The sequence below is a fragment of the Nyctereutes procyonoides genome, unplaced genomic scaffold (assembly GCF_905146905.1).
Source record: "Nyctereutes procyonoides isolate TBG_1078 unplaced genomic scaffold, NYPRO_anot_genome, whole genome shotgun sequence".
NCBI classification, from domain to species: Eukaryota; Metazoa; Chordata; class Mammalia; order Carnivora; family Canidae; genus Nyctereutes; species Nyctereutes procyonoides.
The window spans coordinates 48,583,419-48,605,575 of record NW_026575121.1 but is presented as its reverse complement, the minus strand read 5'-3'; the positions used below and the strand labels follow the sequence as shown (position 1 = coordinate 48,605,575).

General features: G+C 48.4%; 2 protein-coding genes across 9 annotated transcripts in view; one reads left to right on the top strand and one right to left on the bottom strand.

The window, feature by feature from the left end:
• STK24 (serine/threonine kinase 24) overlaps positions 1–15,918 on the top strand; it is a 121,824-nt gene extending 105,906 nt beyond the window's left edge. For all 3 annotated transcript variants that reach the window (XM_055335904.1, XM_055335905.1, XM_055335903.1), the window contains exons 6-11: positions 1,549–1,734; positions 4,495–4,640; positions 6,495–6,624; positions 8,122–8,190; positions 10,902–11,038; positions 14,855–15,918. In XM_055335904.1, the coding sequence (XP_055191879.1) occupies positions 1,549–1,734; positions 4,495–4,640; positions 6,495–6,624; positions 8,122–8,190; positions 10,902–11,038; positions 14,855–14,891 (705 nt within the window). In that variant the 3' untranslated portion in view covers positions 14,892–15,918. The remainder of the gene's footprint in view (positions 1–1,548; positions 1,735–4,494; positions 4,641–6,494; positions 6,625–8,121; positions 8,191–10,901; positions 11,039–14,854) is intronic.
• Positions 15,919–18,971: 3,053 nt separating this feature from the next.
• Positions 18,972–22,157, bottom strand: part of FARP1 (FERM, ARH/RhoGEF and pleckstrin domain protein 1) — a 286,146-nt gene continuing 282,960 nt past the window's right edge. For all 6 annotated transcript variants that reach the window (XM_055335967.1, XM_055335961.1, XM_055335966.1 and 3 more), the window contains one exon: positions 18,972–20,489. Coding sequence is in view for 5 of the 6 variants with exons in the window: in XM_055335961.1 (XP_055191936.1) it covers positions 20,408–20,489 (82 nt within the window). In the remaining variant the exon portion in view is untranslated. The remainder of the gene's footprint in view (positions 20,490–22,157) is intronic.

The window sequence follows — 22,157 nt, the reverse complement described above, 5'->3', positions numbered from 1 at the left end:
GTGAATCCAGCCAAGCCTCTAGATTGAACTAACCTGTCGTGTGATAGGAAATACAGGAGCTTGACAAACATACTGACTCCAGGAAAAAAAAACAGATAAATCCCAAATTTGGGGCCTTTTTCTTCCTCAGGATAATGGCAGTAGGGAGATTGGGGAGCAGACCATTGTTGGTTGAGAGAACCTTAGGTGGCCTAGCAACACATCACAACATATGGGCTTCATGAGGATCCTGATTCCAGTAAACCAACCATGACAATACTTTTTTGAAGAGTTTTGAAAATTAAACCTATTACAACATATTAAATTATTATTAATTTTGGGGCACCTGGGTGGCTCATGGTTGAATGTCTACCTTTGGCTCAGGTTGTGATCCCAGGGTCCTGGGTTCGAGTCCCACATCAGGCTCCCCTCAGGGAGCCTGCTTCTCCTTCTGCCTATGTCTCTGCCTCTCTCTCTGTGTCTCTCATGAATAAATAAATAAAATCTTTTAAAATATTATTAATTTTAAAATTATTATTAATTTTAGGTATTCCTAGGTAGGAAAAAATCTTTACAAACTGAAGTACTCAGGAAAAATGTCACATGTTGTCTTTGATTAACTTTTAAATACACTGTAGCAAAAAATAGACAAAGCCCATATGGCAAATTATTAATAATCATTAACTTCATGTTAATTCTATTAGTAGACTCCACTGTTAATATTCTGTTAATGTTCTCCTGTGTGTGCTTGAACATTTTTGTAAGAAACCCCATTTTAAGTTCTGGGCTCTCTGTAAGCATCTTGCTCAACCACCCTGGTATTACTCCTATTTTACAGATGAGGGAACTAGGCTCACAGGTTAGATTTTTTTTTTTTTTTTAAGATTTTACTTATTTATTTTAGAGAGCATGTGAGAGAGCACAGGGGGTCAGGGGAGGGACAGAGGGAGAGGGAGAGAGACTCTTTAGTAGTCTCCATGCTATGCCTGACATGGGGCTCGATATCACGACCCTGAGACCATGGCCTGAGCTGAAACCAAGAGCTAGATAGGTAACCAACTGAGCCATCCAGTAACCCTGGTTAGGTATTTTGCCTAATGTCATGAGGCTTTGGTTGTAAAACTGGCATTTAAACCCAAATGTCTGAGACCAGCGTGCCTGACCTCAACCCACAGCCGTGCTTCATCGTCAGCTAACTTGATGGGATGAGGTGCAAACATCCCCTGTCCCTCAGACATGTCCTGTCTGCTCACCTCTGGTCACCTGTCCCATCGCTCCAGGGATTGAGATTGACATGGAGGGCCTCATACTTCCAGCATTAAATGGAAGACGAATGATTGTAAAAGCCACCTTTGGCACAGGGCTAGAAGATGATTTTATACTAAATTTTCTCCTTTGTGTTGCCTATTTGGAAATTATACCAAAGCATTATCTTTTTTGTTTTCACTTAAAAATAATTCTCTTTTACAAAGCTTTAGAAGTACATTGAGATTTTTTTTTTTCTTCCCTAAGTGTATATATTGGAATTTATTCCTTCTTGGTATCTCTAAAAATACTTTGTTGTTGCAGGCGGACATCTGGTCCCTGGGCATAACAGCTATCGAGCTTGCAAAGGGGGAGCCCCCTCACTCCGAGCTGCACCCCATGAAGGTTTTATTCCTCATTCCAAAGAATAACCCCCCCACGCTGGAAGGAACCTACAGCAAACCCCTCAAGGAATTTGTTGAAGCCTGTTTGAATAAGGAGCCAAGCTTTGTGAGTCATGCACCCTTAGGGTGGGCATCTCTTTCTGTGTGGGCAGTTGATCTAGATACATCTTATTGGGATTTCTTGAATCAGTCTGGTCATAGTCCCCATTGTCTTCATGATTTCATTTTTTTTTTTTTTTAATGGATATGATGGATTTGAGTTTCAAGATTTTGAGACCTAGAGCACACATGTGCATGTATGCATACAAATAGGGAGAGCGGCAGGGAGAGGGAGAAGCAGACTCCCTGCTGAGCAGGGAGCCTGACATGGGGCTCTATCCTAGGACCCTGAGATCATGACCTGAGCCAAAGGCAGATGCTTAACTGAGCCACCCCGGTGCCCTGAAGATATTTTTACTATTTATCTTTTAAGAAACAGAAGTCTACTTATTTTCTTTCAGATGATTTCTAGCATCTCATACCTCTTTGAGCTTTTGAAGACTGTTATCCTTAATATTACATGTGGAATCATAAATTTGTAATATTTATAGTGAAAGGTCAGTCTATTTTTAGACGCTTTCAGTAATCACAAAGTCTGGCTAGAAAAATAATGGCTAAATGTGTTTTCAAAGTAGATGTTTTCAATTTTTTCTTGGCTTGTGTTAAGAAAAGACAAAAAATATAAATGAACCACGCACCTTGCCCCCTTACCCCTTCCTTTTTATTCTTTTTTTGTGTGTAATTGACTTTGGCAGAGCCATGTGGCAGTAGCTCTTGATAGCTATAGCCGAATTTTCTCTCTGAATTAGGACATATCTTTGAAAGTTATCTTTGTAATGTGGTGTTATGTATAACACCATATGTCGTTGGTTTGTTTCTAAATCTTCTAGCAACGTTGGCTACAGGCCAAGCTGAATCCCCTTTTTAATGAACTCTTATCTAAAAATGGGTGACTAATTCTACAAGAACATCATGGTTTTAAAAAAAAAAAAAGAGGGATCCCTGGGTGGTGCAGCGGTTTGGCGCCTGCCTTTGGCCCAGGGTGCGATCCTGGAGACCCGGGATCGAATCCCACATCGGGCTCCCGGTGCATGGAGCCTGCTTCTCCCTCTGCCTATGTCTCTGTGCCTCTCTCTCTCTCTCTCTCTGTGACTATCATGAATAAATAAAAATTAAAAAAAAAAAAAAAAGAACACCATGGTTTTCTAATATGTCAGTTTTGGTAAAAGAATGAAATGGAGGAATGCAGCATTTTTTATGAACCTCTGGGGAACGCAGCCTGAGATCACCAAGTCAGCGTATTTTATTTTATTTTATTTTATTTTATTATTTTATTTTATTTTATTTATTTTATTATTTTATTTTATTTATTTTATTATTTTATTTATTTTATTTTATTTTATTATTTTATTTTTTTATTTTATTTTATTTTAATTTAATTTTATTTTATTTTTTTAATTTTTTTTATTTTTTAAATATTTTATTTATTTATTCATGAGAGACACAGAGAGAGGCAGAACCAGGCTCCCTGAGGGGAGCCTGATGGGGGACTCGATCCCAGGACCCTGGGATCACACCCTGAGCTGAAGGGAGACACTCAGCCGTTGAGCCACCCAGAGGTCCCAAGTCAGCGTGTTATTAATACATGAGACATCAGGTTGTATGGGCTGTTGTTCTGACCTGTCCATGATGTCCTGAACTTTCTATTGTGATGTGAGTTCCTAGGCACAGTGTGGCAGGACCCAGGAAGATCCACCCACATGTGTACACATCTTCCCATTAAACATAGATTTCTATCATCAGCATACTTGCCCAGTGCACACATCTCTACCCCTACCTTGACCCCAAGCACACTGAGGAAAAAGGATGAGAAGCTGGGAATTTGAGCACTTCTAAGACACTTGGGGTTTCACAGGGAGTGAGACACAACCTGAGGTGACCCAGGATTTCTATGTGTTTGAATCTGAGAAACGTGCCTGGCTCTTGTGAGTAAAGCTTTAGTAATTCAGAGTAAATGGGAACTTAGTCACACTGGTGTACTTTGTGTGTTCTGTTGTTGTCTGCTCTCATTCGGTCTCCTTGGGAGGCATGCTCCTTGTGATTGGGCTTGCCATCCTCAAGGGTAAAGCAGTTGCCAACTCTGGAGTATGCTCTGTGACTGTGGCCACGCTGAGCCCAGGACCTGGTTGAGGTCCTCACCTCAATCCCAAGGAAAGTGCCACACCAGGGAAATGAGCATTTCTAAATTGGGGAAGGTGTTGAGTAAGAGCCTTTGGGTACTCTTTCAGCATCAGCTTCTTTCTAGTTTGCTCTAGATGTATCCCAATTAATATTTATCTTATTATTTCGGGGGGATGGAGCCAAACATTAATATAGAAAGTTAACGAGGTAACTCAGAACATACATTTTCTCTCTCCTCAGCATTTGTAATATAAAATGTTTTGTAAAAACCAGGAGGTATATTCTAGCTGTCTTGAATGATCTCTAAAATTCTCTCTGACACACATTTTCTGTGTCAGTGCACTTTTCTAGGGAAAGGTTTTTTGGTCTCGTTGGATGGTTGCCTGTAGTGTGTTAAGACCACATTAGATACCAGATGTCATGCCCACACACTCTACCTGGATTCCCACCCGTGGATGCTGGATGACTGCTGTTTGAATCATGTTTTTTGTTAGGGAAATAGACTTCGAAGTAGAACTCGATCTTTACGTTTTAGCATGTGTTAACGTTTTGAGGTTACAATCTGTCCTTTGGGGGTAGAATCAGGTAGGACGCAGGGAACTTCATCTCCTGCTTTCTCTGTTTTGTCTGGTGCTTTGTTCCCCAGAGACCCACCGCTAAGGAGTTACTGAAGCACAAGTTTATAATACGCAATGCAAAGAAAACATCCTACTTGACTGAGCTCATCGACAGGTACAAGAGATGGAAGGCCGAGCAGAGCCATGAAGACTCTGGCTCCGAAGACTCAGACACGTAAGTCTGCTCTTCCTGGGTGCGCAGGCTGCGAGTGACTTAGGCCTGCGAGCAGACAGGATGCCCGGGAGTCCTGTGCATGGGTGATGTTCGAGTTCGTTCTTATTGGGTTGGGGTTTTTGGTTATTTGTTCATTTCTTTGTTAATTTGTTTTTAGATAATCCAGTTTGGTGGTGATTCTTGTGTCAGTATGGGACAATTGGGGAGCCTTTTAGCCTATTTTTGTTGCTCGTGGAATCTCCAAGAAAAATTTGTGTGATGGAACCATCCATAATGAACTAGACCTGGTCTCCTTTTCCTTTTCCTGCTCTTAAAGTAGCAGATGAAACTGCATTAAATACATTATTTTAAAGATATAAATGTATGTTTTTGCAATTATCTGTTGTGCTGTAGTATATGTAGTATATGTAAAAGCTCCATACTGGAAGTTACTTATTAAAAACTAGTATCAAGCATCTTGGAATTCCATTAGTTAAAGAGATGGATGAGGTCTCAGAGCTGTTTTGGTGTTTTGGGTGGAGGAAGCTAGATCGCCTGCTCTGACATGAAGGGAGGAGACATTAGCATGGTGTCATGAACAGAAATGTTCTGATCTTTAGCACCTCTTCTGTCCTCCCTCACACCTGGCCAGAAGTCCAAGTTGACTACCAGCCCAGGTCCAAACACCAGGCTGGTTGAATCAGAATTTTTGGGGGTGAGGCCTATATTTTTAGGGTCCCCAGGTGACTCCATTGTAGAGCCAAGAGTGAGAACCACTGACTCTGGACATTGTGAGATCATGATGTTGACAGATTAGGGTGGTAGCAATGGGGATGAAGAGATGAACAGGCAATGTGAACATGGTCCTGGACTTGAGTAAAGGAAGTAGAGGCCATGTAGGCTTCAGCATTGTGGTGGGTGCCATTGAGACGGTGATGCTGGAGAAGAAGCCGGTCAGGGTGGGGAGGAGGCCAAGGCACAGGAAGCTCATTTTGGTGTGGGACATGTTTGAGTTGCTGACAGGACACCCAAGATGCTGTGTCCAGTGTCGAGTGGCATGGATGTTTGGAGTTCAGGTGAGGTATGGGGGCAGCTGTCATGGATTTCAGGTCATTGGAGCCATAAGTATTTACCATGTACCTGGAGTGTATCTGCAGAGTGTGAAGGCTCAGATGCTGAAGGCTGAATGCTAGGAAATGCCAGTGTAGAGGATGAACCTGTGGATGACTGGGGTCGGGGGCGATGAGGGTGCAGAGACTCTGGAGGGTAGGGTGATGAGCAGGAACATGGAGGCTCAGGGTTCAAGCAGGAGATGGACTGAGCAGGAACTCCCTTGTCCAGTGCTGTGCCCGAGATCAGTGGCATTGCTCATGGCATTTGCAGGGACAGGGTCGGTTTTGGGAGTGACGGGAAGGTAAGAAAATGGAGGCAGTAAGTGTAGGTAACACACCCAGGAAATAAGACTGGGAGATGGCTGTAGCTCAAGGGGCCAGTGTGTTGAGGGAGCAAAAGGGATGCATGTTGGAATGTTGATGGGGAGGAGAGGTGACATCCGAGAGAGGGGGTTGTCAGTGCAGCGGAGGATTGTCTTGCAGGAGAGATGCCTGTCTTCACTGGAGGAGGTGGGATGCAGGATGTGGATGCAGCTGGCATTGTGGGAGGTTGGGAGCCTTGCTGTGATGGTCTCTCTTCTCTGAGGCGGGAGGCAGGGTCCTCTGAACACCTGGGAGACACTGGGGGTGGGTTATGGGTGGGAGTCGAGATGGGAGGTAGGTGTGGAGTGTGGGGGTGGCCGGGCGGGGCTGCAGAGTGGGGTCTCCTGGGGCACAGAGCTGTGCACTTGCTCATGGAGTTCGCCTGGATGTCTCTACAAAGGGAAACGGATACGGACAACCAGGCATCTGGGGGCAGCGACTCTGGGGACTGGATCTTCACTATCCGAGAGAAAGATCCAAAGAGTCTTGAGAATGGAGCGCTTCAGCCTTCGGACTTAGAAAGAAATAAGGTAACATTGGCTGGTGCTACAGCGACTAACCCCTGTTGTCAGTCAGCGGGGTCCCCTAGTCCCTTCTGTGTGTGGAGCCGTTGGTGGGCGGGGCTTCCGCGTGGCAACCTGCTGTGGTATTTCACTGTGAGACAGATAGGAGATTTGTCGTCTGACGACCCGGAGAGTGAGGTCTGAGAATTGGCCTCAGGTCTGTTCCACAGGGCTGCTTCCTGCTCCGCAGAGCCTGCTGTGTCCTCCCCGCCCAGGGAGCTGGGGTCTGGGTGGAGGGGCAGGTCTCACCTGTGAAGTGACATTCAGACTCTGTTCTGTATATTGGGGTGACTCATAAAAGGCAACAGAATTTTGGGATTAAGTTTTTGTTTAAGGATCTTAAAAACAAATATAGTGCTTTGGGTACTTATATGGAGCTGTCTTTTGATTAATTGGTTTTATGTCTATTTAAGTTTATGAAGAACTATTTTAGAGTTGCTTTACTTTTTTAAATTTATTTTTATTTTTTGTATATGTTTTTATCGGAGTTCGATTTGCTGACATATATATAGTGTAACACCCAGTGCTCATCCCGTCAAGTGCCCCCCTCAGTGCCTGTCACCCAGTCACTCCATCCCCCCGCCCACCTCCCTTTCCACCACCCCTTGTTCATTTCCCAGAGTTAGGAGTCTCTCATGTTCTGTCTCCCTCTCTGATATTTCCCACTCATTTTCTCTACATTCCCCTATAATCCCTTTCACTATGTTTTATATTCCCTGTGTGAGTGAAACCATGTAATGTTTGTCCTTCTCCAATTGACTTACTTCACTCAGCATAATACCCTCCAGTTCATCCACGTTGAAGTACATGGTGGGTATTGTCCTTTTTACACAGTGGTGTAGTTTCTCTGAGGCAGTGTGGACTATTCCTGTCCCCTGTTGCTCCTACAAGTCTTGCTTTGATGACAGGTGGGAGTCATTACAGAGATTGCAAAAGTAGAAAATAGGTTCCTCCCTCTGACAGACACTTGGAACAGCCAGCTTCGGTCTGATTTCCATTTCCAGAGGTTCAGTACTTAGGTCCTGCTGCACAGATCACACAGTGACGTGATTCAGTGTCACTTGCACCCACACAAATGCCACTTACAGGACTTCTTTCGAGCCTTTCCTTGGAATCCAGGCACTGGTCCACCCAGCTACATTAGTTTTACATTTCACTGCAAATGAAGCATTGCAGTCTAGTGAAAGGTCACAAGACAGTCCCATTCCGTTATCACAGCAAATGGGTGCCTGGATGGCTCAGTCAGTGGATCATCAGCTCTTGATCTTGGGGTTATGAGTTCAAGCTCCACACTGGGTGTGTAGAGGTTACTTTAAAAAAAAAAAATCTTAAAAAAAAAAAGATACCACAGCAAACAGAACATTTCAGACTTCATGCTAACGTGGTGCATGTCTGAAGTTTTCTGAATTCTTGTAATGTGAATATTAAGTCCTTACTTCTGATTACTTTTTTTTCTTCCCTAAGGTGAAAGACATCCCAAAGAGGCCTTTCTCTCAGTGTTTATCTACAATTATTTCTCCTCTGTTTGCAGAGGTAAGATACCCAATTGACTTTGGGGGGACGGGGCATGACTGGGACACAGTTGGGGGCAGAGTCCTCTTTCTGTGACACGTCGCCAGTAGAATTTGGGAGGTTAGACAGGCTGGCATGAGTAGGCGGAGAATCACATTGTGGCCCCGTGAGGCCGGCTGAGATTGGGTACTCACCTCCCGGTGCCCTCCTGCTCTCCCGGCGCTGTCTTCTGCCCAGTGCCTCCCAGGAAATGTCATTGTGTCGCCTCCGTGAATGTACTGGCCTAGCCCAAGTCCATATGCCACCAGGGTGATTTTTAGCTTCAGTTGTAGCACTTTCTACAAAATTTGTTTGGGTGCAGCCTGACTGCTTGGCCTTGGACAAATCTATGGCAATGTAAAAAGTAGAATTTTATTTTAAAGGAGAAATCGGATTCCCTGGAGACTTCATTTGTCCCATTGTGTCTCCGTATTTCACTGTAACCCCAGGGAAGTCCCCTTACCAGTAGGGCCAGGGAGTTCCCAGGTCAGCAGCCCAGGTCACTTCCTCCGTCAGGGACTGATTTCACCCATGTACTGGCCCCCCGTTCCTTCTCAGGGGAGCCCTCCCTACCTCCGGTAGATACCAGTAGGCATACTGCATTTTGAGATGTTTTCAAGAATCAATTTCATGAGAATGAAGACTGTTCTTCATCTGGTTAGTAGGTGATTCGAAAAGAAGTGGGAGATACCCCTTTCTGGTTTTTTTGTTTTTTGTTTTTCTCCTCCCTGAGTTCTCCTCTGGCTCAGGCTCCCTTTAAGGTGAATTCAGAATGGGTCACACTGGTACCTTCTGTTTGTGTGGGGTTCGGAGCTCTCTAGGGGAGAGGCTGTATTGGGGCATCTTCTTGTGGAGGTCTGCGGTCCCTGGTGGAGGTGCCAGACACCCAGGCTTGCTCCCCCTCGCCCCATGAGGCCCGAACCTCAATCACATGGTGTCATCTTGTTGGCAGGACCCCTGCCCTGTGTCTGCCCACCTAAGCTGGCCGCCTGGCCGAAGGGCCCCACCTTCTCTGCTGGCAGGTGGGGGCCCGGCTGCTGGGGCCGAGCTGGAGCTTGGGGGGTGGAGTTGAAACTGAACGTGCAGGTTCCTGAAGGAAAACTAAATGATAGAGGCAAGTAGAGGCCGCTCTGGGTTGCTCTCTGGCTCTGCCCTTGGCTGATTTTTCTGGGAACCTGAGCTCTTCCTCTCATGTCCAGAAGACACCATCTTGATCTTTATTATGTTTGGGAGAAGTGAGAAATGGTCCTTCAGGTTTACTAGATGCTCCCTTGCTTCCTGTGATCCTGGCCCTCCGCTAGGATCAGTGGGCACTTAGGGAAGATGACATAGATAATTCTTATTTGTCTGAAGCCTTGTGTTTTTTTATTGGGCGTATGAAGAAACCATGCTGAATGCATTATTTGGAATTAATGAATTGATCCTCGAGGTAATACCGCTTTGATTTTTTTAGCTAAGCTAAAGGTAAACTCACAGGTGTCTTATGTGTTTCTATCAGTAGTACTCAGTAGCCACATGTGTGAAGTTTTCAGTGTATATCATTTTATATAATTCTGATAAAACTCAATAATGAAGGGGTCATTCATTATCCCTGTGTTTACAAATAGGGATATCCCCTGGCATCAGAGTGTGCGTGTGGGTGGCTCCCTCCCGTCAGGAGCCCACCCAGCAGCAACTTTGGGCAGGGGGACTTTGGGGGGGTCACAGGACAGGGCACGCAGGGGAGGAGGGAAGGCAGAGGTTACACGCTCAGGACCTGTAAATACTGTTCTATTTAGTTGTTGGGTGATCGGGAGTTCTAGATGGACACAGGCGGCCACATCCAGGTCCACTGCGTCACAGTCTGTGACGAGGAGGATAGGAATGGACGCCAGGTTCTGCTCATCTTCCGTGTGTCCCTTTAGCAGGGAGAGAAGGGAGCAGCATGGTCAGGGTGGGGCTGATGCCGTGAGTGATGTGTTTACCACACTGAAAAGCTAAAGCCAAATGTGAAGGATTTCTTAAAGGTGACATAGAGGAGGGGGCTCCTGTTCTGGGAGGCTTGGTTGGGTGTCTGCTACCTGTTGACTGAATGAATGGCTCTCCTTGTCATGCGGCATCTTCTGGTCGTATCCCTCCCAGAGGGACTTCGAGTCATCATCCTTACCTGAGGCGGTGCCCAAGACACCATTTTAAGTTCTCACAGGGGCAGAGGGGTCAAGAGGGATGCTGGATTCCCAGAATTTAGGGCTGCTGCTTGCTTGCAAGGCCAAGAATATTTTGACCACACCCTGGACCAAAAAGACCATTTGCTGGAATCTTAAAGAGCCACTTGTCGTTAGGAGCTAAGCCGTAGGTGGCCCAGAGTGCAGCTTCATTGTGGAAACTAGGGCTGAGTGACTGTGAAATTGTCTTTCTGTTGTAGAGTAAGGTGGAGGTGGAAAAAGAGGGGACAGGTGCCACGAGATCTTGAAAAGCTGCATAGGTGGCTAGTTGTGTTTGAAGGTAGTGAGCGAGGTGTAACGGGTGCCCTCTCTGTACAAAGTGTTCTCACAAAGCCGTCCGTCGGAAGGAGTCAGGTGGCCCACAGCGCAGTCGAAGCTGCGCCAGGGCTCGGGCCCGGGGTGGCATTTAGAGCCTGCACATGGCATCGCTCCTTCAAGTGCTCATTGGTTCCCATGGGTCATGCTCTTCTGCATGCTTGTGTCCTCCAGCTGAAGGAGAAAAGCCAGGCATGTGGAGGAAACATGGGGTCCATAGAAGAACTGCGAGGGGCCATCTACCTGGCGGAAGAGGCCTGCCCCGGGATCTCGGACACCATGGTGGCCCAGCTCGTCCAGCGGCTGCAGAGGTAACTGCCCCTAGTGGCCTGCAGGTTGGGGCCGCGCTGTGTGTGTCCCCGGCTTTCTTTTTTTTTTTTTTTTTAAATTTATTTATGATAGTCACAGAGAGAGAGAGGCAGAGACACAGGCAGAGGGAGAAGCAGGCTCCATGCACCGGGAGCCCGACGTGGGATTCGATCCCGGGTCTCCAGGATCGCGCCCTGGGCCAAAGGCAGGCGCCAAACCGCTGCGCCACCCAGGGATCCCTGTCCCCGGCTTTCTTAGTCCTTCCAAGGAACAGCCTCTCAGTCCTCCTTGTTCCTGGTCCCTTGTTATCTTCCCGGCACATGAAGCAGAATCAAGTTAGAGAAGACTTTAGTTCTAAGTTCTAGAAATCGCTGCAGGAATGACAGGATCCTGGACACCAGTGGGGAGGGCCACAGACTCTGTGCTTGTAGCTCTTGCCATGGAACTAGCCAGTGACCTGAAGACACCTGTCTGCTCTTCATGATGCAGCCTAACTACCAACCAGTGACCTGTTTGTAACTCTGTGTGGTTTTCTACCTTCAGAATTGCGTCCAGAAGGCCAGAAGTCAGGGCTTAGTGAGTTAGGACACGGGCAGGTTCTGTTCCTCACGTGGCTGTGGCAGTTCTCACCTCTGCTTCATGTCGGGAGCCTTGTCTGACAGCAGTGGCTCTGTCTGCGCCAGCCTGCAGGGGCTCCATGTCCCGCCGCTCTGACGTGAGAAGGAAGTTGGGGGGCCATCTGGCCTTCCCCAACCCACTCTCAGGCTTGTTCTAGGAGTCTCCTTGTGGGGGTCACGCTGACTGCCCCTTTCACATAAGGGCAGTCATTTGAGGGTGTTAGAGTGGAGGTGTGCTGTGATGCAAGCTCTGTTCCACAGCCCCAGAACTTCCTCACCTCCCAAAAAGCCAGCCGTTTCATTGCTTTGAAAGTCACCTTCCAGGTGAATTGTCAAAGTCCCTTCCAAAGGGCGGCTGGGCCTTGATGAGTGTAAGGAGCATTTCAGATCTTTCTAGAGACACTGACTTGACAACGTACAAAGAAGTGAGGGGTGTGTGTGTTGGGTTGCTTTTGCCCCTTGGGAAGTGATGGTCCAACGGGCTGCCCTCTAGCCCATGAAGAGTCCTAATAACATGGGACGTGGGGGCAAAGCCTAGTTGTGACAGGTTTGTCCTCCTCACCTCAGGCTCCTTTGTTAACACTGTCCCAACTTTCCAACTTGCTCCCAAGTGCAGGCGGCTGGACAGTAAAGCCTGTCTTCTTGGCTGCCTTTGGTTTTGAGGCAAGTGAAAGAATCCGCTATACTTTTTGGGTTTACCCCCGAACCCCATTGATTCTAACAAATCCCAGGCATAAAAGAAAAAAAGAATCCCAAGTCCCCGGATGCGGGTCCATGTGTGCGCTGCCGTTTCTGACGCAGCACCGTCAGAGCGCTCGCTGCCTTGTCCCGGGGCACACCCTGGTCATCCCGGAGGCCTGCCTCTTGTTACTTAGCGACAACCTCCCTGTGCGTTATTCTCCTTTCTCCAAGCAGCTCGGGAGTCCCTTCGCTCCTCATTCTCTCGCATGTATTTCCTGGTAGAGAGAGCCTCTGAGCCGCACGGAGCTCAACCGCACACTGGCGGTGCTGCGATTCCCTTGTTTGGGGTTTGGGTCTCTGCTTTCCTGGTGCCACTTTCAGGACTGACTGTCCACCCTGTCCCGAGTGGCCAGAGTTGGTCAGCGACGCGCATCCCTGACTCGATTTCCCCGCAGCCCAGGACAGAGGGCATGGCCTGTGAGTGCCCCCAGCTCCCGCCCTTTTGCTGCCGACCCAGCTGGTCTGTACCCACGCTACCTGGCAGCCTGCGTGAGCCACACACATGGTTCAAGGTTTTCTAGTTCCTTCCTGACAAAGTAGTGAAAAAGGAGCAAGTGACACTAGCCTTCATAATATGTTTAAGCCACCGTATCCCAGGGCTTTCTTCAGCGTGTCCTCCGTGTAGACAGTTGTCAGTGGGGACTTTCTTGTACGTGGTAGTACCACGTCTTCGCGATCGGCGTGCGTCGCACACTTGGTGGGAACCAGCCGCCTCCAGGGCCCCCGGCGCCTCCAGTGTGAGTTGGAGCACACAGTGCAGGCGCAGCCGTCGCTGCCCACCGCTGCCCACGGCACGTTTCACGGTGTGCTTCCCAGTGGCGTGGGGGGAGACGCCAGGTCACATTCTTTCCTCTCCTCGTCTCCAGACGCTTCGGTTTTGTTTCTCTTCCCTTTGTGATGTGCAGACACTCCCTCCCCTGCAGCCAGCAGACGATTGGCTCCTGGGCTCCTGGGTCCTTATCGGGTCCCTGTGTTCACCCCTGGGAGGCTCCCTGGCCCTTCCCACGTGCTCTCCACCCAGCCGCCACCAGACCACAGCGGCCACTGCCACTGCTTCCTACCCGTTTGGCGCCAAGAGGCAGAACTTCACTGAACCGGTCACCTAAGAGAAAATAAGAACCGACTTTTGTCAAAAGCATTTCAGAGACGTGTAGATCTTAATTTGAATTAACGTGTAGATCCTCATGTGCAGCATCCACGCCTCCCGTGGCTTTAGGCATCTCTCTTCCTTGGAAAATGAGTCTTCGGATCTGCTTTTCAGGAGGCTCCGTAGTCATTTATTCTCTGGGAGAGTGCCAAGTATTTTAAATGCCTTAAAAGAGCTGCCGTAGGTGGGAATGTTTGAGATTGCTCCCATTTAAACGTCCTCAGCCGTTTCCTGTGACGTGGGGTCAGTTTTAAGGTGACGGAGAGGATGCTGGCCATCAGGGTACCCCCAACCCTATTTTATATTCTGGAGTAAGACAGTACTGCAGTTAGTGGAAACCAGAGGAAAGTGCCCACCCCCGCCCACTGCAGCCCAGTTAGTATTACCATCCGTGTCAGTTCACAGGCTTCCACTGTATATAAATCATAAATTTACCCAACCTGAGATCATGAACCTGAGTCGAAATCAAGTCAGATGCTCAACCGACTGTGCCACCCAGGAGCCCCTATATAATGACAATTTTTAATCTGTTTCTCATTTGGTTTGCTTAATCTGTGTAACCCTGTCTGCTGTGTTTGGACATCAAAGTTACCTAATTTTCACAATTACAAAAACCCCTCAGGGACAGCTTTGTGCAAAAATACATTGCTCCTTCTTTGGACATTTCTGAAACAGTTCTAGGGAGTGGATCACTTGAATGAGCAGCAGTATTTTTGTGGCAATAAGGGTTTCCTGTGCTGATAGAGCTATGTGTGCACCCTAGAACCTCATAGTGTCATCAGGTATTACTGATTCTGTGACTTTTGAAAGTGGACTATAGGGCAGGCCCCGGTGGCTCAGCGGTTTAGCATCGCCCTCAGCCCAGGGTGTGATCCTGGAGACCCGGGATTGAGTCCCATGTCAGTCTCCCTGCATGGAGCCTGCTTCTCCCTCTGCCTGTGTCTCTGCCTCTTTCTGTGTGTCTCATGAATTTTAAAAAAAAAAAAAAGGGATTAAAAGTGGACTCTAAGCACAGCTATGCCATTTATTGCTTTCTGTGCATCTTTTTTCCTCCCTGGAGACCACTCTCCCACTTGTTATACAATTCTAGTTCTTCCACGGACTGAATTTAACGTATCTATGAAAAGTGGCATCAAAATCATTTTTCTTAGTTTTAATTAATTCTTTGTATAATAATTAACCGATTGATATTTGCTCCACTTATTTTTTATGACTCGAGACTGGTAAACCAGGATTTTGCTGGTGGTTTGACTTTCTGCATGGGGGTTACAGAAATGACACTCACTTCCGTTTCTCTCTTTTCTTTCCCCCAGATATTCTCTAAGTGGCGGAGGAACTTCATCCCACTGAAATTCCTTTGGCATTTGGGTTTTTTTTTTTCTTTTTTTCTTCTTCATCCTCTTCCTCTGAAAAAGTCAACGAGAGCCTTTGCCGACGCCGCTGCAGTGGTGTGCCATCTGGGGGCCACCCCCTCCCCGGCTGCGGGTGCCCACTGTCCTGGGGCGCACAGACCCTTCCTCATCGGCCTCCGCCAGAAGGAGCCGCTCGGTGTGGCGGGGAGGGTCAGCTCCTGCAAGCGATCATTTTATTTTCTTGTTCTTGTTTTTTATTTGTAGCCATCGTGCACATATCAAGGAAAGTGTCTTTAAAAACAAAAACAAACCCTGAAATGTATATTTGGGATCATGACAAGGCAACTGAAGAAATGAAATCTCAGGTACCCTGCTGTAAGTGGATGACTCCCCCTCCGTGGGAGACGGAGAATCGCTCTGGTGGGTCAGTGTACAGATTTGTATATAGTGTCATTTTTACGGAACCCCTTTCGGCGTGCATAAGGAATCACTGTGTACAAATTGGCCAAGTGCTTCTGTAGATAATGTCAGTGGAGTAAATATTTGACAGGCCATAACTTGAGTCTCTTGCCTTGCCTTTATTACATGTAAATTTTGAATTCTGTGATCAGTGATTTGGGTTTTATTTTGTATCTGCAGGGTTTGCCATTAATAATAATTACTGCCCCTCTTATGGAACACTCCTCTTTATACCTCCACAGATGCAGACTCCCCTCTTGTTTGCCCAATGACCCTTTTGGTACACGTAGAGATGATTTCCTTTCATTTGATGGTACTGTTTCTTAGTGTTTTAAATTGGAACATATCTTGCCTCATGAAGCTTTAAATTATTATTTTAAGTTTCTCCCTGATGAAGTGCTCTCGTCTTAACATTTGTTTGAAATTGTGCCACTGCCAATCCTACGCCAGCTCTGCCGTCCTTCCCAGTATGATTTTCTCTTGCTCCTTGGAGTGAGACCCGCATATCATCTTGCCCACCTAAAAATGTCTGAATGCTTACACGAATAAATTTTATAACACACTCATTTTGCTTACTCTCCTTGAAACATGACTCTTCAGACGGCAAGTGTACCTGTGAGTGTGTGAGTGTGTGTGTGGGGCGGGGGGAGAGAGAGGGAGGGAGAAGGTGACACTTCAGCACTTCCAGAAAGAAGTGCCCACACTGAAAACGCTGAGCGTTCAATCCAACTCCCTCTGCTGCTTTGAAAAAAGTTGGTCACTGAGAAAATATGGCTGGATATTGATTTGTAAAATTGCACGTTCTTTCCAAGGACCTTGATTGAGAGTGGTTTTGTTTCCTTAATCTAGGCACCCAGGTTTGTTCTTTGTCAGCCAGGAGGGTCTGTGTTTTCCTTGGCTTGTGACAAGGCCTTGCCTGTGCAGGTGGGAGGCAGGATGAATCACTTCTGGGTCTGTGGGGTGAGAGAGAGAGTTCCTAAAGCTGTTCTTGACTAAGTACACGTGGCATTATTTTACATTTGTTGATGTGAATCGTCCTCTCGGAGGGGAAGACAAAGGGTTTTTTTTTAAGATTTTTTTATTTATGAGAGACACAGAGGGAGAAGCAGGCTCCATGTAGGGAGCCTGACGTGGAATAAGATCCTGGGACTCCAGGATCACGCCCTGGGCGGCAGGCAGGTACTCAACCACTGAGCCGCACAGGTGTCCCAAGACAAAGGATTTTTGGAAGAAGGAAGCGACTGGGTCAACTTCGGGATGGAAGGTCTGCTCTCTGCCGCCCCAGTGGCCTGGGTTACGGGGAGAGGATAGAGGCATAGAGCCCGAGAGGTTTGTGTGTGTGCTCATTGTTTCAATTTGTTCATTGAGTGTAGTTTTGAAAAGTCTAAAATGGTCATGATTTTTTTTTAATTAGAAGCTGAATTATTAATTTCTGTAAGGGTACATTTTGATTAGGGGAAATAGAACTGAATTGCTGGTTTTTATTGTGTGTGTTCTTTTGCAGCAGGAACATTAACTTGGATGATGGGACTGGAGAATGTTTCATGTGTCTACTGAGTGTTTTGTGAGTGATTTGTTTCCCTGTGTGAGATGCAAGTCCAAGGTCAGTTTTGTTGATTGCAGGAGAATCACTCAAGGAAATGATGCAGCATTCTCGGGGCGGGGGGGGGGGGGGTGGGGTGCCGCGTGTCTGCTCTTAGCCAGCCAGCAGAGGCAGCGGCTTTCTCCGAGGTCTGCACTTCTGCATATGGGTGGGGGCGCCAAGACTGACGTGCTGGAGCCAGTCTCCCATGCAAGGGACCGTCATGCTGCTGGGGAAACTGGGTTCTGGTTAAGCCTGTGTTGGTGCGAAGGTTAGCACGCAGGGTTCGGGGACCAGACTGTCAGTGCAGCGCCGTCTCCCGGGTAGCGCAGCAGATTCTTCTTCTAGAGCTTATTCGAGCATATGTGGATGAAGCTTCCTGGAGAAGATGTGGTTTGAGTCGGTTTTCAAAGTGGATCTCTTCCCCCATCTCTTCTGGCCTGCTGCTTTCTGTAGACGCGCAAACTGAGGTCTGGTTTCTCGGGGCACCAGGAAGCTGTGTCCCCTTCAGGGGCTACTTATCAAGCCAGGGAGGCTGGTCGTGGTATAGACACTTCGAGTCTTTGTCAGACCCCGTACTGGCGCAGACAACATCAACTCTGCTGCCTGGGAGCCAGACCTGGGAACCCGGCATCTGGAATGGATTTGCTGGTGCTTGGAAGCCTCTAGATGCCAACCCCCCTCAGCTACAGCTGATGTGCTCACTAGATGGCGGTGGTGCACCTGGCATGGGAGATGCTTTCGGGGAGCACAGCTACGGCCTTGTGGAAACAGGCAGTGGGCTGTGTCTGGCTGGCTTTTCATGCCTCCTAGAAATCATGTTTCCTGTGTCCCAGCTGGGTGCGCTAAGTGAGGAGGCCACCAGTGTGCTTTGGATGCCTTGGCCTCATGACTGTCTTGATGTCACCAAATGCCACACACCTTCTGCATCCCGTTTCTGTGTGTCTAGTTTGGTTCCTCATGTAGCATTTTGTACCTTTCTTTTGGCAAAATGTGGCTCATTTATAAGTGTCCTTATATTTCCTTAAATATGGCTTTTATAGTTCTGCTATAAAAGATGGCAGTAAATGGGGAGAGTAGTGCAAGGCGTGTTCATTAGTATAGGATCTGTGTCGTGCAGGGGTCAGTAGAGTTCACAGAAAACTATTTTTGTAATTCTGTCTCTTGTGTAGAGGGAAGAGGCTGGAACCCCTCACACCCCTGTTAAAATCCTAATCCTCCAGTGTGATGGTATTTGGAGGTGGGACCTTGGACCTTTGGGAGGTGATTAGTTCGGGAGAGTGGAGTGCCTGTGATGGAGTTAGTGGCTAAGAGAGGCCCCCGAGACCCTCCTCCCTCCCACCTGTGAGGATACAGTGTGAAGACTGCTGGTGGGGAACCAGGAGGGCTCTCGCCAGATCCCACAGCTGCCGGCATCCTGGATCTTGCACTTGCCCGCCTTGATACATTTGGTATAGTGGCCCAAATGGACTAAGAACCAGGGTGTCTCTGAAACTCCCCATGTGTCCTTGGCAGTGGTCCATGTTGCCTGTGTGATTGGCACTTTGGAGTCACCAGGGATCCCAGAGGGCTAATAAAGCAGCACCCACAGGATCATGGAAACGGTTTGGAATTGCTCAGAGACACGGGGTGCAAGCACCTCATCCCCCAGCCTTGTAGAATCCAGTGACTGGTGATTTGTAGGGGGAGAATTTTTCTCATCCTACCTCTGGGACAGAACAGCTAGTCTCCAGGGGTCCAGGGGCCCCGTTTCACCAAAGAAGCCGAAGGGAGCCCCCCTGCCCTCTGCTTTTATCACTTAGGTTCTCATCCTTCTATAGCCACTGACATGTTCCCAGCAGGGTTCTGCTCCCCCACAAGCACCAGCTGCTTGTTCATTGAGCAGTGAGTCACCTGCTCTCACACCTGCCCTGTGTGACGGGTGACCCGCCACATCCTCCCCAGGGCAGCTCTGGTTCTGCCACCCACCCACCTTGGACGAAAATAAGGACCAGACAAGGTTGGTGATGTTTTGCCTTAAGACTTCAATATGCTGGATTGTGGCGTGAGGTATTTTTATTCCCTTTTGTTAGTACTTCCACCCACCTGGTACACAGCGTAAGGCAAACGACGCACACATCTCGAGTCCCTCGCCCCTGCTACGTTGACATTTCCATGTACACCAGTCCCAGCTCCGCAGCGTCGGGCCAGCCAGCGGTGCTTGCGGTACAGGCACTGGGAGGGCCGGGCCCCCTCTGGACCGTGGTAGAAAGGGGTGAAGAATACCAGGGAATAGCAGCCCCCCCGATCTCCACAGAGAACAGGCAGGCGGATTTTGACTAGTGGGCCCCAGTGGGTGCTTGGAGCCCTGTTCCCTGTGTAGTCCCGACTGTGGACGATGCACAAGGTCATCCTGTTGCTACCCCATGCCTGGGGGGCCGGAGGGAAGGATGAGTATAAAAAGGAGAAAAGAATGTTCTTGAAGACAGGCACAATATATACTACTACTGAATGTGTAGCTCCAAACCACAGTTGCAGGATATAGGTATGATCGTGGGGACCAGGGGACCGCGCACCTTACATCACAGTGCCTCCCACAGCCACTGGAAGCTCCCAAAACACCCTCCGTCACGTAACATATCACAAATGGCCCTGATCACGGACACACAGGTTCTCATGCTTGTGAAACAGACAGCAAACACCACAGCTGAGCATCTTCCCATCGTACACACCACTCCTAGGACAGCGAGAGCACAGACACGGTGCTGGATTTCTGCTGCTCGGAACAGAACACCACCCGCTACGGTCTGTAAAGAGTAATCACTGGAACAATTTGGTCAACTTGTGCCAAGAACAGCGTTTCACTGGAGCGTAAAACCCCAGAGGGGAATGTACGTCGTGTGCTGCAAATTGCTTATTAATCAAAGAAGTAAATCCTACTAACTTGCTATTATTATAAAAGTAGAAAGATTGAAAAAACGAAATCTGAAAATGATCTCATTTAAGACTGTGCCATGTGTATCACAAACATTGGAAAATCTTTTTTTGTTGTTGTTGTTTTAAAATGCACCAGCCTATAAAGCAAAATAAGTTTCTTTAAGAAAAAGAAGAGCACTTGCCCTGTCTTTTGGTTGAACGGATGTGGTTGTACTGCTTTTAAGGTGCAGTTGTAGAAGAGAAAAACGGTCATTTGGCACTATATTAATGACAACGTTTTAATACTGGCACAAGCTAGAAACAGCCCACCGGGAGAATGACAGACGAAGAGCCACCAGCATCAGAGGTGGGAGCGCTGTTCCGTTCAGATGACACATTAACAGCTCGAAAAGACAAGGTTAAAAACGGTTTTGTGGAGACAGAGGAGAGTGGCTGTAAAACCATGTTTCTGTTTTCCAGACAGGTGTTAATTTTACTAGGCTTCATTATACACAGGAGAGGAAGCATCTCCCAGGAAAGCAGCCACCGCTGAGCCAATCAACAAACGTGTCCCGCCGTCAATATACATGAGACTCTTTGTGACTCAGAATGTGGGCGCGGGAGGCCGAGCTGGTCGCGCTGCGGATCACCTCCATCCACCTAAGACCAGAGAATGAGAGGGTAGTCAAGGGCCACTTCCTACAAACCTACACAGGTTTTTTTCTTGTAACAGCTCCATGATACTCGACGGTACCTCATCACTTACAAAAACAGCGTGATGCGCTAGTGGCTGCTTTTGTAATGCACCCTATTTTAGCAGGAGAGTTCTCGAATGAACTCTTCGCACCCCAGTAAACAAAAACAAGGCTAAGCGTTCCTCTCAGTGTTCCTGAGGAAAAGTTTGAGAACCACTGGCCTGGGTGCTCCTTCGGTAGAGCAGGGGAAGCGTCCCGGATGGAGGTGTCTTGCCTGGGTGATGCGGCAGCATGCTCCGTGTAAAGCAGGGGCGGGGGTGGTTTCTTGCTCCCCTGCTCTCCCTCCTAATCTCTGCGGGGCGGCGACGTGCAGCTCATTTTATACATGTGAGTATTTGCAGTATATCGGTGGTTCTCAGAAGCCCCAGTGGACGATGTCTGCAGATGTTTTTGGTCGTCACAACGGAGGGGGTTGGGGTGCTGCTGCACATCCACTAATGCACAGGACGGGGCTCCCCCCTCCCCCCACGGAATCACGTGGTCTCACAGGTCACAGTGCCGAGGGTGAGAAAGCCAAGCTTCCTGCCTCCAAGGAACTAGCAGGGCTTTTTAAAAGAATCACGGGTCTTTTAGGATCTTGCCATCATAAGGCTCAAGGGTCCTTGCTACAACAGCAGGAGCCTAGCTCTTGGAATCGGCCCCGGCTCAAATTTGAGGAGTTATCCCCTGGGCTCACTTTCCAAGCAGTGTGTCTTAGGAAGTGCTGCTTGGGGGAGGCTTTGACCTGGGCTTTCCACCACTGTGCCATTGCCACTCAACCACCATTCATGATAGGGGTGCAGGCCCGACCCTGCGGGCCTCACGGCATTCGTGGGTAGCGAAGGAACACACTCCCATCCTACGGACAGCAGGCCCGGAGAGCCAATCCTCCCTAGTGGGCTGGTGACCGCTGCTCTGGGCTGGTCTGTGGCCTGCAGACCCCCTGCCCCCAAAGATGGTGGCTTAACAGTGATGCCAGCTACAGGCTCCCAGTTCCTGGGGGCCCGCATTTCTACTATAAATTGCAAGAACACTCTGGCCAGGTTTTACTTTGAAGATCACAGCTCCCGGGCCTCATTCTAGCACACAGGAAATCTTAAAAGGTAATCCTGAGAAGCACTAGGATCTGTTCCCTTCCTCGGGTGGTCTTCTGGCTCTCGCACAGCTGGGCATATTCCAGCTAAATCATCCAGAGACGGGGGCGCCTGGGGGGACTCAGCGGGTTGAGTGTGTGCCTTCGGCTCCGGTCATGATCCCAGGGTCCTAGGATCGAGCCCCGCGTGGGCTCCCTGCTTCTCCCCCTAGCCCTCCCCTGCTTGTGACCTCTCTCTTTCATGTTCTAATAAAGGCACACTTGTTAGAGATTTAAAAGCACATCGTGTGTGTACATAGACTCGGCACTACAGGTTAAGGACTGATGTCAGTCAACTGGTGTCGGGTTAGCTGCTTTTGCTTCTCTGAGAACACAGGTGGATACGGGCGTCAGGCCGAGAGGACAGCCTCCCCCGTAAAGGTCAAGGCCACTTTGGAAGTGAGTGCCCAGGCCTATGGATGGCAGTGAGTGGCCGCTCCCAGAGGAGCCTGGTCCTCCAGG